General features: G+C 38.5%; 1 protein-coding gene and 1 pseudogene across 2 annotated transcripts; one reads left to right on the forward strand and one right to left on the reverse strand.

Moving 5' to 3' along the window:
• Window positions 1-934: 934 nt before the first annotated feature.
• LOC149007484 (uncharacterized) lies at window positions 935-11,255 on the reverse strand (annotated as a pseudogene). The gene is made up of 2 exons (XR_016175321.1): window positions 9,400-11,255; window positions 935-1,370 (listed from the first exon to the last, which is right to left on the reverse strand). The product of XR_016175321.1 is annotated as an uncharacterized LOC149007484 (transcript).
• A 3,204-nt stretch (window positions 11,256-14,459) lies between these two features.
• Window positions 14,460-15,801, forward strand: LOC149007485 (uncharacterized). Its single transcript, XM_089167077.1, has 3 exons — window positions 14,460-14,707; window positions 14,791-14,866; window positions 14,972-15,801. Exons 1-3 carry the CDS (start codon window positions 14,648-14,650, stop codon window positions 15,799-15,801), a joined length of 966 nt encoding a protein of 321 aa, XP_089023203.1. The 5' UTR covers window positions 14,460-14,647.
• Window positions 15,802-16,654: the final 853 nt, after the last annotated feature.

Genomic DNA, 16,654 nt, shown 5'->3' on the forward strand with positions numbered 1-16,654 from the left:
GGTTCCTTTGCTGTAAAAGCATGCTAGAGAAGCATGAACTTTGCTACTGCATGCTACTACCACTTCCTGTTATGATTTTCGCATCGCACACAATTCATAACCCCCCACCCCCTTAAACAGATCAAGTCGTACAAACTGATCCCATAATTAACTTGATCTCAGTAAACTATTCTCATACAATATTGTCCTCATTACTACTCTGCTCTAGCTCCTTATTCAGATTACCAATACAAATTGGCAAAGAGTGCAGGTTGAGGATTCCACCATACCCTGTGCAATTAAAGGGCCCATGAATGATCAAACCATCATATATTCATATAAGGTATCAGTATATTAGACAACCACATGTCTACAAGCAAACATTTCTGGCAACAAAGCAGGTTTTAAAGCCGAAGAATTCCACCAACTCATTTACAACATTAACCAAGCAATCATTCACTTTCAATAGAAAATCTTCAATATGAAGTAACACAATATAATACACTGAGAAAATGCATAGGACATCTCATGGGAAAGCCCAATTGTCATGCATCGTAAGCTTCATTCGACTTACCAGCATTAGGAATGTGTCTTATCTAATTCACACTATGTAAACAAAAATCTTCACTATCTCATAAATTTCGAGAGCCGCCACCTCCACCATCCTACACTTTATCACTAGGATAACACTTTACGAATGCATTCAGCTATTTTTTCTGTTAATTTTGTCGCAAGTCAACACTGACTGGATCTTAATTTTGATGTTGCCATATATGGTAATAACTGCTTCACACTCAAGGGGAAAGTTGTTCATCTCTATAAAAATGATGTAAGCCATATCATATCTTAAGTTACAAAACCAGATCACTTTGTCATGAAGATTCACTAATAAATTCCTCGTCATCCCACTCTGTTCTTTGGTTTAGTATTATAGCTCGCCACTGCAACACAATTAAGATTAAACCCAAATCAGAAACACTAGTGGTTGTTAACCATCAATAAATATCCAGGGAGTTAAGGTCACGTATCTAAGTTACTGTGAAATTTTGGAAGGTTCGAACTCTTCATTACACGAAGTTCAGGAATTACCTACCAAAAAAAGAAGTTCAAGAATTAAATTAGGCTTCGCATCTGATTCTGGCACAAAAATCATGCTGCCTGAGATAGCAACTTATTAAGTTCTCGAGTTGGCTGGTGTTTTCAGTTTACGATCGGCGACAAGTTCAACTCCAAGCATCAAACCCTTTCCCCTTACATCGCCAATGATGAAACTGCTATCTCAAACCCAATCAACACTTTCTCATTTGAGGCATGAAGGCAATGTAGGTCCATGGCAAACAACTGCAACCACAATATAAATGACAACCAACAGTATGACTATCAATGCGAACCTGCAAAAAAAAGTATATAAACAGTCAGTGGAGCTATCAGGAAGCTGGCCAATGTAGCAACGAAAAATTTTCAATTATCTATTCACTTTTACAATCTTTTGTTTTGTTTTTTTTTTTTTTCTTCTTTTTTTCCCCCTTTTTTTGGCAGGGGTGGGGGGTTGTATGTCACACACACACAGATATTGAATCAGAGCTGAAAATAACCAAATCAGCCATATTGATCTAATGCAACTAAAACTCTTACCGGCACGAATAGCATGTAATACATATCAGATATTAAACCCACCAACATTTCTTCAAAACAGAGAAGATTTTAAGGAAGAATAGACTACAAAATTAAATACATTTGCATCGTATTCTAGCTCACCGATGAAGTAACAAGATAATATTAGAAATTTTGAACATGTAGTACATTCTGAATCATCACTCAACTATTCTAACATATGCATAAGGAACAAGAAACTGGAAGTTGTCTATCACAAAATCTATATGTTAGAGCTCAAAAACAAATTAAAAGATTACAATGAACATTAAATTCATAGATTTATGGGTCTTCATTAAAAGACATAATCTGGGGTCCAAATTTAACACACTCAAAAGTTCGGCTACCAACTTAGATTCTATTACAAATGGGAAACAAACATAATTTCCAGCCTCAAACTCTAAATTATAATTTTCAATGGAAATTAAATAAAAGTGTGTTTATGTGTGGAGAGAATACAAATTCAAGGAAGTAAGATAGAGGATAATGCATATTTAGAATCTAATGATCTTTAACAATCAACTCTAAGGTTCACTTGGTTAGAAGCTTGTAACTCTCAAGAATCTGTAATTGCATCAATAAAAAAACTTGTCCATCATGGCATTAAGAATTTAGGCATTGTTTGGTCCAAATCATGTTGAAGGGCACAACAGAAATTGTGACCACTAGATAGTGCCAATTACCAACTAAAATTTAAGCAAGAAGAAAAACATCAACACCAAAATTTATTCAATGATGGACTCCATTATCAAAAGTTTGATTGATTCAGTAGGGACCATATCACAGCATATTATATTAATAAGTCATTTCATTAAACAGGATCATCTAAAACAAATTATATGGACATGATATATATTCACAGTCAATGCAATTAAATAGGAAAGATATCCTGGATACTAGATCATCGGACTCCCTCTATTTACTTTACTAATGTGGTGAATACATGTCTAGATACTGCCTGGGAGAATCTGCTAAAGTGGGTTTTTCAGAAACAGAATGGCAGTAGTGATTTTGAGGAGTAAATTCATGTGAGAGTCTCTTCTGTTTGTATGAGAAGATAGTTCAAATCTTCTGTTTCATTTTTGAAAGTAACTTTGATAATTTGTTACAAAAGTTAGTCTACTATTGGAGTCACAGACTGAGAAGCTAATAAGCCCAAGAGGTCCCCTTGTCCCTGTTTTAATTTTTAATTTTTCCTCTCCGAAAGAAATTTTACGTAAATGAAAAACATTAGCGATTCTTATTTCTTGATTGGATTCTTATTGACAACTTTGTTTGTTCAATACATGATTAACCTATTTTGGTTGCTCCTGGGTATTTTATTTTCCTTTGATTTCCAGTGGTTGCATCTAGTTATAATTTAGTTAAGAATTTAGTCATCAGCACCTCCCATTTTAGTTTCCTCTGTTGATATTCTTGAAGTTATGAACCTGTGAATATAGTTCCTGGAAATAGCTCTCTAGCCCAAAGAGTGAAAGACATGTTATTGACTATACCAAAATGTTCATATAGAAACTAAAGCTAGTCCAATAGAATAGGGTTCTTTTCATTCTCTGTATTTTTCATTTTACATATGAAAAGAAAACTGAGCAATAGGAATGAACAAGACACATGTTCACACCAAAAAAATTGATTAATGAACCTGATGGGTTGGAACCATCAAACCTTGGATAACTTCTTTGGCCTCAGGATTTACCTTAAAAAACACATGTTGGATCTCAATTTTCAAACAAAGAAAAAGATAATACATTGAGAACTACATAGATGGCATTGTTTTCCTCTATGGATCCTTGTCCTCCAACAGGGCTCTACCCAAGGTCATAATGACACAAACAAATCCAATCGATCGAACACCAATCCAGCTCCTAGCAGCACCCTGATTACTCAAAAACACATTCACACACACACGCACAATGACACAAACAAAAACACAAACAAAAAACACTTGAAAGGCACAAATGGGTCTGGAAAAGAAATATAAATGGCCGATTGTACTGAAATCATTAACAAAACTGCATTACAGATCTGAATTCTACCTTCAAAATGTCCACCGACGAGTCTTCCCCTTCACGCAAGTAACCTTGCTCAACAAAACCAAATGCATTCCCCACTTCCTATTACCTCCTACAACGTAATATAGCCACAAGAAATCCTAACAAACCTACTTTCCACGTGCCCCTCCTAAATGGGTTATTTTGATAACCTATAACTACCACACCCCTACACCCTGAACATGGTGTCCAAATTCTGCATCGCAATTGCACCACACTTGAAGTTCCCCCACATGAATGACAATCCTTGAGAAAATTAAAGACTATCTTTAGAAAAGCATAGGAATCTTTTGACCAATTTATCATCAAGAGTCATCATTTTTAGAACTTTCTTTAGTATAGACACCTTAATGGAGGAAAGCATTGAAGCTCCAATTTACAGAAATAGAGGTAATACCCATACTTCAAAGCTGTATTAATAATACAGGAACAAACATTACATGCCATGATACAAGATTATGGCAGAGAATAATCAAAACACCATTTAAGACGAGGAACTAATATTTTTGAGAACCATTTTGGTTTATGCCAATATCAACCACATAAGCTATTAGAAAATTACTACTGACTAAATAAAAGAAACAAACTTCAATTAGAGAATGACTTTACTAGGATTCTTAAAATCTTAACCAAGAGGAAAAGTATAAGATAGAAGGGCTGATAGCTACTCGAATTCAGTGGAGAAGGAGAAAAGGAGGGGGGGCCTACGGGCAGACAGGGCAAGCTCCTTCAATCTCTTCTCTAACCTACTCTAAACATCTAACAAGGACAGGCGGTCTTCTTGGTTATTAAGATTCTTGCTTGCCGCCATTCCTGACCTTGAAAACTCTTTCTACCTACCCAGATCAAAATTATGTTATGTACTTGCACTAAATCCCAAATATTTACTTAAAATCCATATATGGATCCAGTTCTTAATTTCTAGGTTCCCAAATTGATTTGGTCAGCACAAAGCTATGCCGCATGATTTCTACCAGAGTTTGAAGAAAAACGGGAGAATGAAAACCTCAACCATGTGTTATATAAAAAGAAAAGATCAGCATTATTGGACCGGCATCCACACACACAAAAAAAGAAAAGAAAAGAAACAAAAAACAAAAGAATTCAGCTTGATAAGGCATTGATCCAACACTCCTCACAATCAACCTCTATGATGTAGTAGGCTAATGATAGCAGTAGCAGAATTGTAATTTAATGGACTGCAAACTAAAGAGAAGAAAAATAGGATAAGAATAAGAAAGGGAACTTCAGGAAGAGAAAGATAAATACTGACTAATGGGAGTATATGAACAATAAATGAGTCATTGAAATTATCAAATACGTGGGGTGAAAGGGAAAACAGTCACGATGTAAAAGGTGGGAGTAGGGATAGAATTGGAAAATAATATAAAGAAAGTAAACTAGAAGAGGGACAAAAAATGGAAAAAGGATCTAATGGGAAATAGACATGGAAAATGCAAGAAAGGAAATTCGGAGAAGACAATCAAGACATACCATCAAATAACACAATAAAACAATAAGATAAAGGGGGATTCTACTTGGAAACGAAACTCAGCGAGGTGATTCAATTTGAGGACTTATACTTCAGCTGAAAAACTGTGACTTCAAAATAGAGGACGAACTCCCTCCCTCTCTTGTTTCCCCTCTGATTCTCACTTTCTCTTCTCCTCATGCACCTTCTCTCCTCTCCTCTCCTCTCTCTCTCTCTCTCTCTCTCGCCCCAGGTTCTCTTCCTTTGTTCTGTTTCTATGTTGGATTCCCTTTTTCCTTTTTGGGCCATGGAAATCATGGGATGAGGTGGGCACGTGATAGTCCAGGGTGTTCTTTTTTTTTTTTTTTTTTTTTGGTGTGTGGGTGTGGGGGGGGGGGGTTTGTGTGGAAGAGAGGGGAAGGGTGAAGTGGCAACAGCAGGATAATTCTTTTTTTAAACAAAGGGAATGTGGGGTTGATGCTGGTGTTTTTCGGTCAGAACCACAGAGAAAAGAAATAAAGAAAGGAAACAGAACAAAAAGGGGTATGAGGGATATGAGACAGGAAGATTGTAGGAAGAAGAGGAAATGCTAGGGAAGAAAGACTGAAGGGGTGAAGAATTCCAAACAGAGATTTACCTAGATTAGGGATCTGATGCCACTAAGTAGGAGACAGAAAAGGTGGAGGAGGAACAACATAGATGGAGTAAAAAGAAGGAAACTCGATAAGAAACAGAGCTGCAGTGGTAGAAAGAAGAAATTCCAAAAGAGGGAAGGGGACAAGAGTGAACAGGCACAAAGCCTTCAGACTATTTAAACCACAACTCTGTTTCTTTTATTCTATGCGCAACACCTTGGTTACAAACTTACAAGCATATAGATTCAGAAGAAACAGAACAACCATACCATTGACTCCTAACAATTCAGAACTTACTAAAGATGTTCAAATTCCTCCACATCCTAAAAATCTCCTTTCACATTTATCCTAACAAAATCGCAAATATCTACAAGCCTAAATTCCATATTTGGACTCAGTTCTCAATCTAGGTTCCAAAATGAATTTGGGTTGGTCCAAGGTTGTGGTGCGTCAGTACCACTAATATAGGAGAGGAAGTGATCAGTTGTGGCAAAGATTAACAGGTAAAAGTAAAAGGACAAGAAAGAGAATGAGGAGAGGGACAAACTCACAAGGGAAGAAAGAGGGAGGCAATTTTGAGAAACTAAGTCAACTACCTTTCAATTACAAAAATCCCAAACTGAGTCGTAATTATACAGTTACATGCCCTAGAATAAAAAGAAGCACAACACGGAATGGAAACCTACTCAATACTGGAACCATCTAAAGGAAGAAATAAATTGAATTATAAAGTAAGGATCTGTTTGATAACTCACCAAGTGTTTCTGCTTGGAAACAGTTTTGAGCGTTTCTGGAAGTAGAAACACTTTCCTAGGAGTTTGATAAAACTTGCTTCTGGTTTATTAGAAAATATGAAATGTAAGAAAATATATGAAATTTGCCATTGTTATGTTTAGAGCACCAAATTCCATAGATAACCCTTCTCAAATTGTCTCACTTTAACCCAACCAACACCAATTTTTCTTTTGTTGTTGCATCGAAGTGTTCTCAAAGCAAAAAAATTCATAATTTCAATTTATGTTGCAAAAATCATGTGAAAATAAACAGTTTTCGGCCACTTTTTCTGCTTCTCAAAGCAAGAAACACCAGAAACTGTTTTTTGGTGGGTAACAAATAGGTCCTAAATAATCCCAAGCAAAATAAGCTACATATCTACTCAGCTTCCTAAAGTAAAATAAGCTAAATGTTGCACGTTAATTCCAGAGAACTTCAATAAATCTAACATCAACTACATCCTTCAATTATATTTATAACCTTTTTTTTCTTAAAAATATATTTTCCTAAAACAGAATTTTCAAAGGGGGGGGGGGGAATGTGATAATATGTCAAGTTAATATATGTTAAACACCATTGTCCAATCTAAGCCATGATGTTTGAATATTTTTTTAATGTCAAAATTTTCAGATTTTTCAAAAATAATTTCTGAATGCAAAAATTGAAAATACATAGGAAGAATATTCTATTTTAGTTTAAACGAAGAAGATTAACATAACTGTAGGAAATATAATTTCAGCTGACTATGATTTGTAAAATCACGTTAATTCATTGATGGGAATTAATCAATTAATAATAAGTAAATAAGTAAATAAAAATACTTCAAGGGGAATCTAGAAAATAAGTAGATTTGCTGCTTGTAGCCATATTTGAAGGTACACATTATCTTCTTCTTCTTCTTGCAATAGTATATCAACTAGAACTGCATAATGGTTGGCCAAAGCAAAGGGGCATTGCATGTCTGCATGTGAACCTGCTTTGACTAATAACAGGAAATGTGAGTGTAATTAATGTAAGAAAATCATTGAGGGGGAGGTGGGAACACCAAACCCAAATGGCATCTTGCTGGTGATGACAGAAACTTCACAAGCTCCCTTAATGTCCCAAATTATAAAGAAGGCTATGGCAACACATATAAGGGATAGGGAATAACTTAAGCGGAAAAGAGGTAAGACAGAGATAAGTTTGGTGATGGAAGCCTAGAGCTAAGTTAGGAAAGGGATTATGGCTGCCAGAAGGGAAATGGATTCAAATCTAAGGAGACCAAGTTGAAGAACAAAGAGACCTTTAAGATGGACCAGGAGATATTGATACAAATGTTCCAACGAATTGGTTCATCCAAACCATGGTTTGAGATCTCGATCTCGACAAGGATCTCGGTCCCTCAAAAAACCGAGATCTCACGAGATCTCAGCTGAGATTTGGTAAAAAAATCCCACCTCAACTCAAACTAACATGGGCCCATCTCTGTGGGTATTAGAACTCAGTTTGGGCTGGAATCTGGTATTTCACCTATTTTAGGCCTTCTAAACTTAGTAGTGGCCTTAGATTTGTGAGAAACAAGTGTATAAATGAGTTCCAACTCAACCCTAACTTTGAAACCGATACACACTGGAGTAGTGAACATAAAGACTTATACAACATGAAATACACTACCATTACTTGAGATAAATGGAAACAAAGGTTTAAAGTCAAATAATGCACCAAACATGTTTACTTATTCATAATTTCACATTACAACATCAGTATGCTTATAAGTTACACTACAAGATTACAAGAGTAAAATCAATGAGGCAAGTTTGAGGGAAAAAAACTCACCTTGCTTTAAGATTTGATTCAAGATCAATAGATCTTTGTTGTACATGAGCTAAACACCTTGTTGATGCAACCTAGGTAGAGATCCAACCAAGTTTCCAGTGAAAAATCCGATGGGATCACCAAAACTAGCCAAGGGGAAGTTGTGTTGACCTAGGTCGAGATCAAGATATCTCAACTCCTCTCGATTGAGTTGAGGCATTTTTAAAAGTGTTGCTCAGCTAAAATCTCGACTCGACCAAGATATCTGCTGAGATTTTGAACTATTTTGGTTTCACCTTGTATCTAGCCTCAAGGTCACAACAAAGCAAGATCTCGATTGAGATCTCACAAGACCTCGAACTATGATCTAAATAGGCTAGAGAAGAAGCAGAGCAACAGCCACAGCTACATCAAAGGATAAGGTTGAGATAAAAAGAGCTAGAGTCTCTATTCTGGAGGATTTAGAGTTTGGGGTGGCCCACCCCCAACCATTGACCCAGATATCAAGGTCTTCAATCAAATACTACCCTCACTCCAAGACAGGACTGGGAACACAAGAAACTAATACAGATGTAGACAAGTATAAAGGAGAAAATGGAGATTACTTTCTCCAAGTGAACTTTCAAACACAGCATCCTAGGCAATGCCTCTATATGCCCATAGAGCATACTACCAGAATGGTAAGATGAGGCAGGCAAGCTGACCAGCAATGCTGACAAAAATATGAGATGCATAACTTTTGGTTGTCCCACCTCAAGCCAAAGTACTTGGAGCACACTCAAGAGCTAAACCTGATGTGGAGCACTAACAACTACTTACTGACAATCTTATTATCAGAAAGAGAGAGAAAGAGAGAGAAAATGAACATTTGAAATTGAAACTAATTTTTGTTTTCTTAGCACAGGAGATTTAAGAGAATAATATTAAATCACTCAAAGAAACATAGATAACATCAAGTTGCTTCACATTCAAAACAGATGCCAGAATAACAACAGCAACAACTTGCAGAAGATGATAACAAAGAAAAAAAAAATAGTACCTAGAATTTGGAGCAGCGGTAACTGAGATATGTCGATCTTCACCCTTCGAAGAATGAGTTACTGAGATAGCAGTATATGATGCTGGCTCTGAAGGGCTGCTGATTTGAGAAGTCCCCTGACGTGAGTGTGCTGAATCTTGTTCACCGCCCAGGTTGTTGCGATGACGATAACGCCAATAAAGAAGAGGCAACGTTGCAACGCATCCGGCTGCATAACCCACAATCCACTCAAATAATGGGGCTTGTGTTTCTCATCTCTTGATAAAGATAAAACAACAATGGATGCAACAATCTGGCTCACAGTGACTACCAGCTCAAAGGAAATCCACAAACCAGAATTCAACGGGCTCCTATGGCGACGGCCATACCCATCACCTCTTCTAATGGAAGAGGAGTTTCTAGAGTTCTACCCATTTGAGGAAGACTGAGAAGCAGGGGCATTTGTACCACTTGAAGATCTACCTTCATGGTGCGGCAAGTCAAGTGAAGGCAATGGATCACTGTGGGATGACCCAGATGAAGATGCATGACCACCCCTTCCAATGTCTATGACATGTTCTCTGTCACCTTGGCTATCTAGACGCTCCATTAACAACAGGAATCGGTCAGTATGGCCTTCACGGTTTGTTTCCAGTGAGGAGATGGCCATCTAAGTCCACAAGCAAAATTGGAGTTAAACAAAGCATAGAATGTTACTTATACACTTCTGTCTTTCAGGAGCTCTGCCGCACTGCTCTTCTCAAACTTCAAACTTGGTATATAAGCTCACAAGTTCACAATCACAAACAGAACAACCTGCATTTAGCCCAAAAATCTGCAGAAAGCCAACACTTTTACTTGTTAAATACAAGCTCAACAGATAACATTTCCCCCCCCCCCCTTAAAGAACATAACTATTGTGCAAAGAGGTACAGTGTCACAGACCAAGAAGCTTGGAAACAAAAAAACCATTGAAAGAAATAGAAAATAGAGGCATTGCTTTCACAGAAAAACTTAAAAGACACATTGGATGCCACAACAGATGGTACCATCATAATCAGGCCATAATTCAAGGTAACTTGGAAAACAACGGTTTCAATGATGGTACCACAGCATCTCACTGCAAATCTTCTTAACTGATAACAATGGCTTTATATTTTTTTTTAAAATATAGATATAGTAAACATGAATTCACTTAGCTCAAAGAATTTAAAAATAAATAAATAAATTTCTAGCTCCACTAATAAAACTAGTCTGAACCAAGAATCTGTGTCAAATTTAAAATCAGTACAAGGATATTTTGAGAAGATCAAATGATCCCATCCAGGTGAAAAAGAAAAGCAACATCTGATCTTAATGTTTTTATTATCCAACCACTTCGCCATTGCAGTAGCCACTTAGTCAGTCTCGGAGTTGCATATACCAACCAAGAGAAAACAAATTACTGCTCTGAAAGTGGTCGAGAACAACAAAAGAAGGCCTATTGAATATAGATGATTCATTAAGCAAGAATAGAAAATAGAATCCCACATCATTAAACAATTAAGAGAACTGCACTATACATGTTAAGAAGATGAAACATGAGAAGCCATAATCCAATAAGGTGAAACATCAATTGATCGAGAATACATCAAATTCAACAAAATCTCGAACTCCACAACATGAATATAGAAGAGTAACAAGGCAAATTCTCCACGCACGGTCAACCTCCAACAGAACTGACCAGAAAATCAAACGAAATGAGAACCAAAACTAATACAAGCTCGCGAACGAAACTCATAATCCAGCTCTAGCTCTATCTTCTAGACAACAGATCAAACAGAAACCATCAAAAGCGGGAGTTTTGACTGACCCAACGAGCTTGAAGAGTTAACCGATCAAACACTGAAGACAACGAACCGATTCGATATAACGGTACGATCAGAATAGTCGAAAGATACAGCTGCGAATATCCCCTTAGTCCCTTAGCCGTAAAGAGGATATTTCTCATGCAAGGTGCGAAATTTCGACAAATCTAGCTGGTTCGCTGATTGTCGAAACCAGCTAAATGGCGATATTTCGTTACGATTTTTCGCCGAATTTTAACTTTGATTTCGTCCCAACCAGGGAAAGAAAGTTCGGCGAATTTCGCCGAAATATCGGCGAAATTCGCCAGTTTCGCCCCCTGGCGAAACGATACCAGGGGGCGAAACGAGAAATACAAAATATCGCCGAGAATTCGCCGAAATCTCGGCGATATGGCGAGATATCGCCATATCGGCGATAAATACCGAGATTTCGCCGATTTCTCGGCGAAATTCGGCGATAAATGCGGGGCTTGTGGGAATTTTTCATTAATTATCTGTTGAATTTCGTTTGATTTTCTCTCTCCTCACCCACACCATCCAGAGCTTCTCTCTCCTAGTTTTAGGTGTTTTGGCCATATTTTCGTCCGATCTTCGACATAAAATCGCAGTACTCACTTCATTCTTGACGGATATAGCCTTATTCGCGACGATCAAGCGAGATTTCACACAAATCTGGGTGTTTTTCATCTGAGAGGTAAACTGTTCTTCACTAAACTATTTTTTTTGAAAATGCATGCCATAATATTGTTGGATGGGTATGAAATTAATATATGTTGAATACAATAGGCTGATCTACAAACTCACGGATTCGAATTTTTTTTTCACTAAGTAATTTATTTATTTATTTTCGGGCGTCAAAAATTGTATTTTTATACATTTTAAATGCTTGCTTTTTGCATTATATATGTGTTGCATTGTGATTGAAAAAATATATGTGGATCCCCATGGGTCAATCTACAAACTCACGGAGTCGGAATAATTTTCGACCCAATAAATAATTTTTTGATTTTTTGAAATTTATTAAAATATGAATATAAAATATAAATAATTATGAAAAAAGAGAAACAATTAGGAATAAATAAGGAAAATGATTTTGAAAATTATAGAAAATTATAGAATACCTATATAATTATTTTTAAGTGCTTCTTGTATGGTTTCATTGTCAGTTTTGATATGGTAGCCTTTTCTTTTGTCGGAAAAAATTTATATATTGTTTAAAATATTATATTGGTATTGTTTAATTGTTTGTGAAATCATTTTTGTTGCAACAGACCAACTGTTATCATGTCTAGCAGTGGGAGAGGAGCAGGTTCACAGGGCCAGGGACAGGGACAGACACGGGGAGCGGCGTCTGCAGGGAAGGGGAGGGCTGATCCTGCATGGCAATACTGTGTTGCAATCAATGGAAATAAAAGTAAAACAAGATGCAACTTTTGTGGTAAGGAGTTGAATTCTGGTGGCATAAGTAGGTTTAAGGCTCAAATTACTGGTAGTTCAAAAGATGTGGCCACCTGCACTGAGGTGAATGCGGATATCAGAAAGGCAGTTAGGGAGATGGAGAAAGACAAGGGGAAGAAGAAACAAGAGAGGAGAAGGGTAAATGAAGCATTGGATGAGGCGGTGCGGGCACCATCATCTTATAGAGTTGATTCAGATTCTGATCAGGAGGTTGATCCCGTTGATTTGAGAGAGCGGGAGGAGAGGGATGTTAGACGGGCGATGGCTGAGAGTAGGGCGATGCAGTACCAGGAGGAGGAGAGGGCCAGAGCTAGATTTACAGGAGCTGATACCTCTAGGCCTGTAGGGGCTGGAGCATCTGGATCAGGGGCTGGAGCATCTGGATCAGGGGCTGGAGCATCTGGATCTAGGGACAGGGGTGGTATACGTGGTATGTTCAGCAGATCACAGAGTCAGAGGGTCCCTTCTACGGCTGATGTACGGGGATCACGTCCACGTGACTATCCACAGAGGTCGGATCCTATCCTAGAGCAAGATCCTGATATTTTCAGAAATAAGGGGGCCAAGCAGCCCAAGATCACAGGTGCATGGAAAGGGATGGCGAAGAAAGTGAAGAAGGCAGTGTCGAAGTGGATGTGCTACAATGCGGTTCCAGCACATACAGCATAGGGTCCTTATTATAGTAATATGGTTGACACTATTGCAAAGGCAGGTCCTGGACATCCTGGTCCTACCCCTAAGGAGGTGTTGACCACTTTCCTGACTGAGGAGAAGGAGGAGCTGCAAGAGTACATCAGTAATTTGAGAATATTTTGGGAGACATATGGATGCACCATTATGTGTGATGGCTGGACCGGTCCAACAAGAAAATCCATCATCAACTTTATGGTGTATTGTGATCGAAAGACTGTCTTTCTAAAATTTGTGGATGCTACTGGGCAGACAAAAGACCACAGGTATATTCTTGGACTTTTGCAGGATGTGATTGATGAAGTTGGGAAGGAGAATGTGGTGCAGATTGTCACCGACAATGGCACCAACTTCAAGAAAGCCGGTGAGGTACTAATGAATACAGCTGGATATAACCTATATTGGACACCTTGCGCAGCTCATTGTATCGACCTCATGTTAAAGGACATCGGCAAGATCAATATTATCCAGAGCACAGTGGAGAGGGCCAAGTAGGTAACAAATTTCATCTACAATCATACTGTTGCTCTGAATATGATGAGGCAGGCATGCAATGGTGAGCTAGTGCGACCCGGTCCTACGAGATTTTCCACGAATTTCATCGCCCTCAACAGTATTCAGGAACGGAAGTCGGGCTTGAGATCCATGTTTTCATCAGAGGAGTGGTTCTCATGGGTTGGATCAAAGTAAGTATTTTTATTTATTTTTTATCTATAGTCTCTACTATTTGATTTAACAAGTTGTTAACTTCTTATACATTTATACTATGAAATATGAATATCTAGTATGTAGTATTTAATTATTTATTACTAACTTAATGTGTTTGTGATAATTCAGTACTAGTAGTGGGCGCACCGCACAGACGACAATCTCGTCTGATGACTTTTGGAGGAATGTGAAAATTGTGTTGGAGACCTTAGATCCTATAATAAAGGTCTTACGTATGGTTGATTCCTCCCTCAGGGGGCCCACTATGCCGCACATATATGCAGCCCCCGGAGAGAATGAAAACAACAATCCAAAGAGCTAACCCCGAGAGGTTTTGCTGCGTACTTGAACATTGTTGATAGTAGATGGACCGCTCATCTGATGCATCCGATGCATAGGGCGGGTAAGTAGTTAGTCTGTGTTACTACTTATTATTATAATTTGTAACTTGTAGTAAATATTAATTCTTTGACTGTGAGTTTGTGAATTATGCAGCCTATTATCTCAATCCAAAATATCAGTACACTAAAAATTTGGGATTGCGGTCAGACCTACTCGGTGCCGTTATGGAGGTTATTGGGAAATTAGAGCCAAACGTAACGGTCCAATCAAATTGCCATATGGAGGTAAGAACTTAAAAACTTAGAACTTAGTACTTGCTTTTTATTTGTGAAAGAATTTAGCTAACCATCAATACAAATTATTGCAGATAAAATACTTTAGAGATGCACTGGGGACCTTTGGTTCAATTCCTGCTATTCAAAACCGACAAAATTATGATCCAGGTTAGATGCATGATTACATTTACATTACATTTTACATATAAGTGATACAAGTAGGATTTTTGTTAAGAATTAAAGTATTAACTTGCATTATTTGTGATAATGCAGCTGAGTGGTGGATTCTATATGGGGGCGATGCAGAGAACCTCCGAAGAGTGGCAGTGCGGATCCTCTCCCAGACTTGCTCTGCCTCTGGGTGTGAGAGGAATTGGAGTACTTTTGGGATGATTCACTCGCAGAGGAGGAATAGGCTGGGAAGTCAACGCCTGAATGACCTTGTGTTTTGTCACTACAACATGAGGCTAAAATTAGAGAACACCCGTTTAAATACTAACAATGGGCAAGATAAGGACATCCAGCTCGATGATATCTTCGAGCTCACTGCAGATGACCAACATCCACTCACGGATTGGTTGTTGGATAGGGGCGAGCCAGTGTTAGACCAGCCTGGAGGTAGGCCAGACCCAATCATTGCTCAAGCTGCGGGAGTTAATATAAATGAGTACATGGCTTCTCAAGAGGGGCAGGTACATCAGGCGGCTGCCGCCACAGCGGATGAGGATTGGATGGTGCTGCCTGGCACGCAAGATGATGATCCAGATGACACCCTTGCTCCCAGTCCCAGTCATACTCGGAGGGATGATGATGACGGTGGTGGTGGTGGTGGTGGTGGTGGTGGTGGTAGTGGTGGTGGAGGAGTACAGGAACGATATCATGTTCCATTATCAGAGGCACAGGATCCCCCCCAGAGATACACTGGAGAGACTCAATACACACATGCCACCCAGGATGACGATCATGGTGGTGAGCTTCATCGAGGTCGTCCTACGAGTTACAATCGGCCAGGGAGGGGGGAGTTTCAGGGGGGGGAGCAGCAGCATATGCATGGCCACCATGGGTATGGGTCGTATGGCTATGGTTATAGTGATGATACTTGATCATATGGCTCATACGGCCATTTTGATCCGATGGACAGGTTGTCAGGAGTGATGGGGTCCATGACCTTGGAGGAGTCTGTAGGCTCCACACCTGCTTATGGCTATGGTGTCCCTTCTGCTTATGGACACGATGATATGTCGTCTAGGAGTTCGCACTATGGATATAATGATGGATCTTCCATGAGCTTGGCATCGCAGGAAGGCAGTACATATGGTGGTTGGGGTAACGATGTTTGGGGTTATCAGCATCAGGGTGTCCCGCTTATGCCTCCATTTGGCTCACAGAGAACTGCTATGTTGGAGGCAACATACAGATATCCTTTTGATGCTACGATGTCAATTGAAGAGCTCCGTTCACGTTACCCCCCTGAGGGGAGTAGTTTTACCGTCATGGATGATGAAAACTACAGAGGCCTGGTTTCCTTGTATGTCAACAACCATCAGCATGACATGTCTTGGAATGACTTCAAGAAAATAATGGAGCGGAAGTTTAATGTTGTAGCCTATGGGCCTTGTACCCAACTATCAACGGAGACAGAGCTGGAAGACATGGATCCACCAAGGCATAGTACTTGGTATTGAGTAGTTGTATTTGTATTATTATATACTTGTATTTTTCTTACTAATATAATAGTTTTGTGCTTATTTATGTTAGTTTAATTGTTTAAAATAAGGTTGTAAAATTACAGTTTTACCGGTATATACAGTCGATTATATGCCGATCCATAACACCAATTTAAGTGAGTTTTTAAGCAAAACCAACCATTCCATTGTGTTTATTGGCATCAAATTAGGCTACCCACCAAATTTCAACTCATTTGGACCAAAAAAACCCATCGAAACATTATGGCGA

This window comes from Hakea prostrata, chromosome 8 (assembly GCF_041222555.1).
Source record: "Hakea prostrata isolate BN-2017 chromosome 8, UWA_Hpros_2, whole genome shotgun sequence".
NCBI lineage: Eukaryota > Viridiplantae > Streptophyta > Magnoliopsida > Proteales > Proteaceae > Hakea > Hakea prostrata.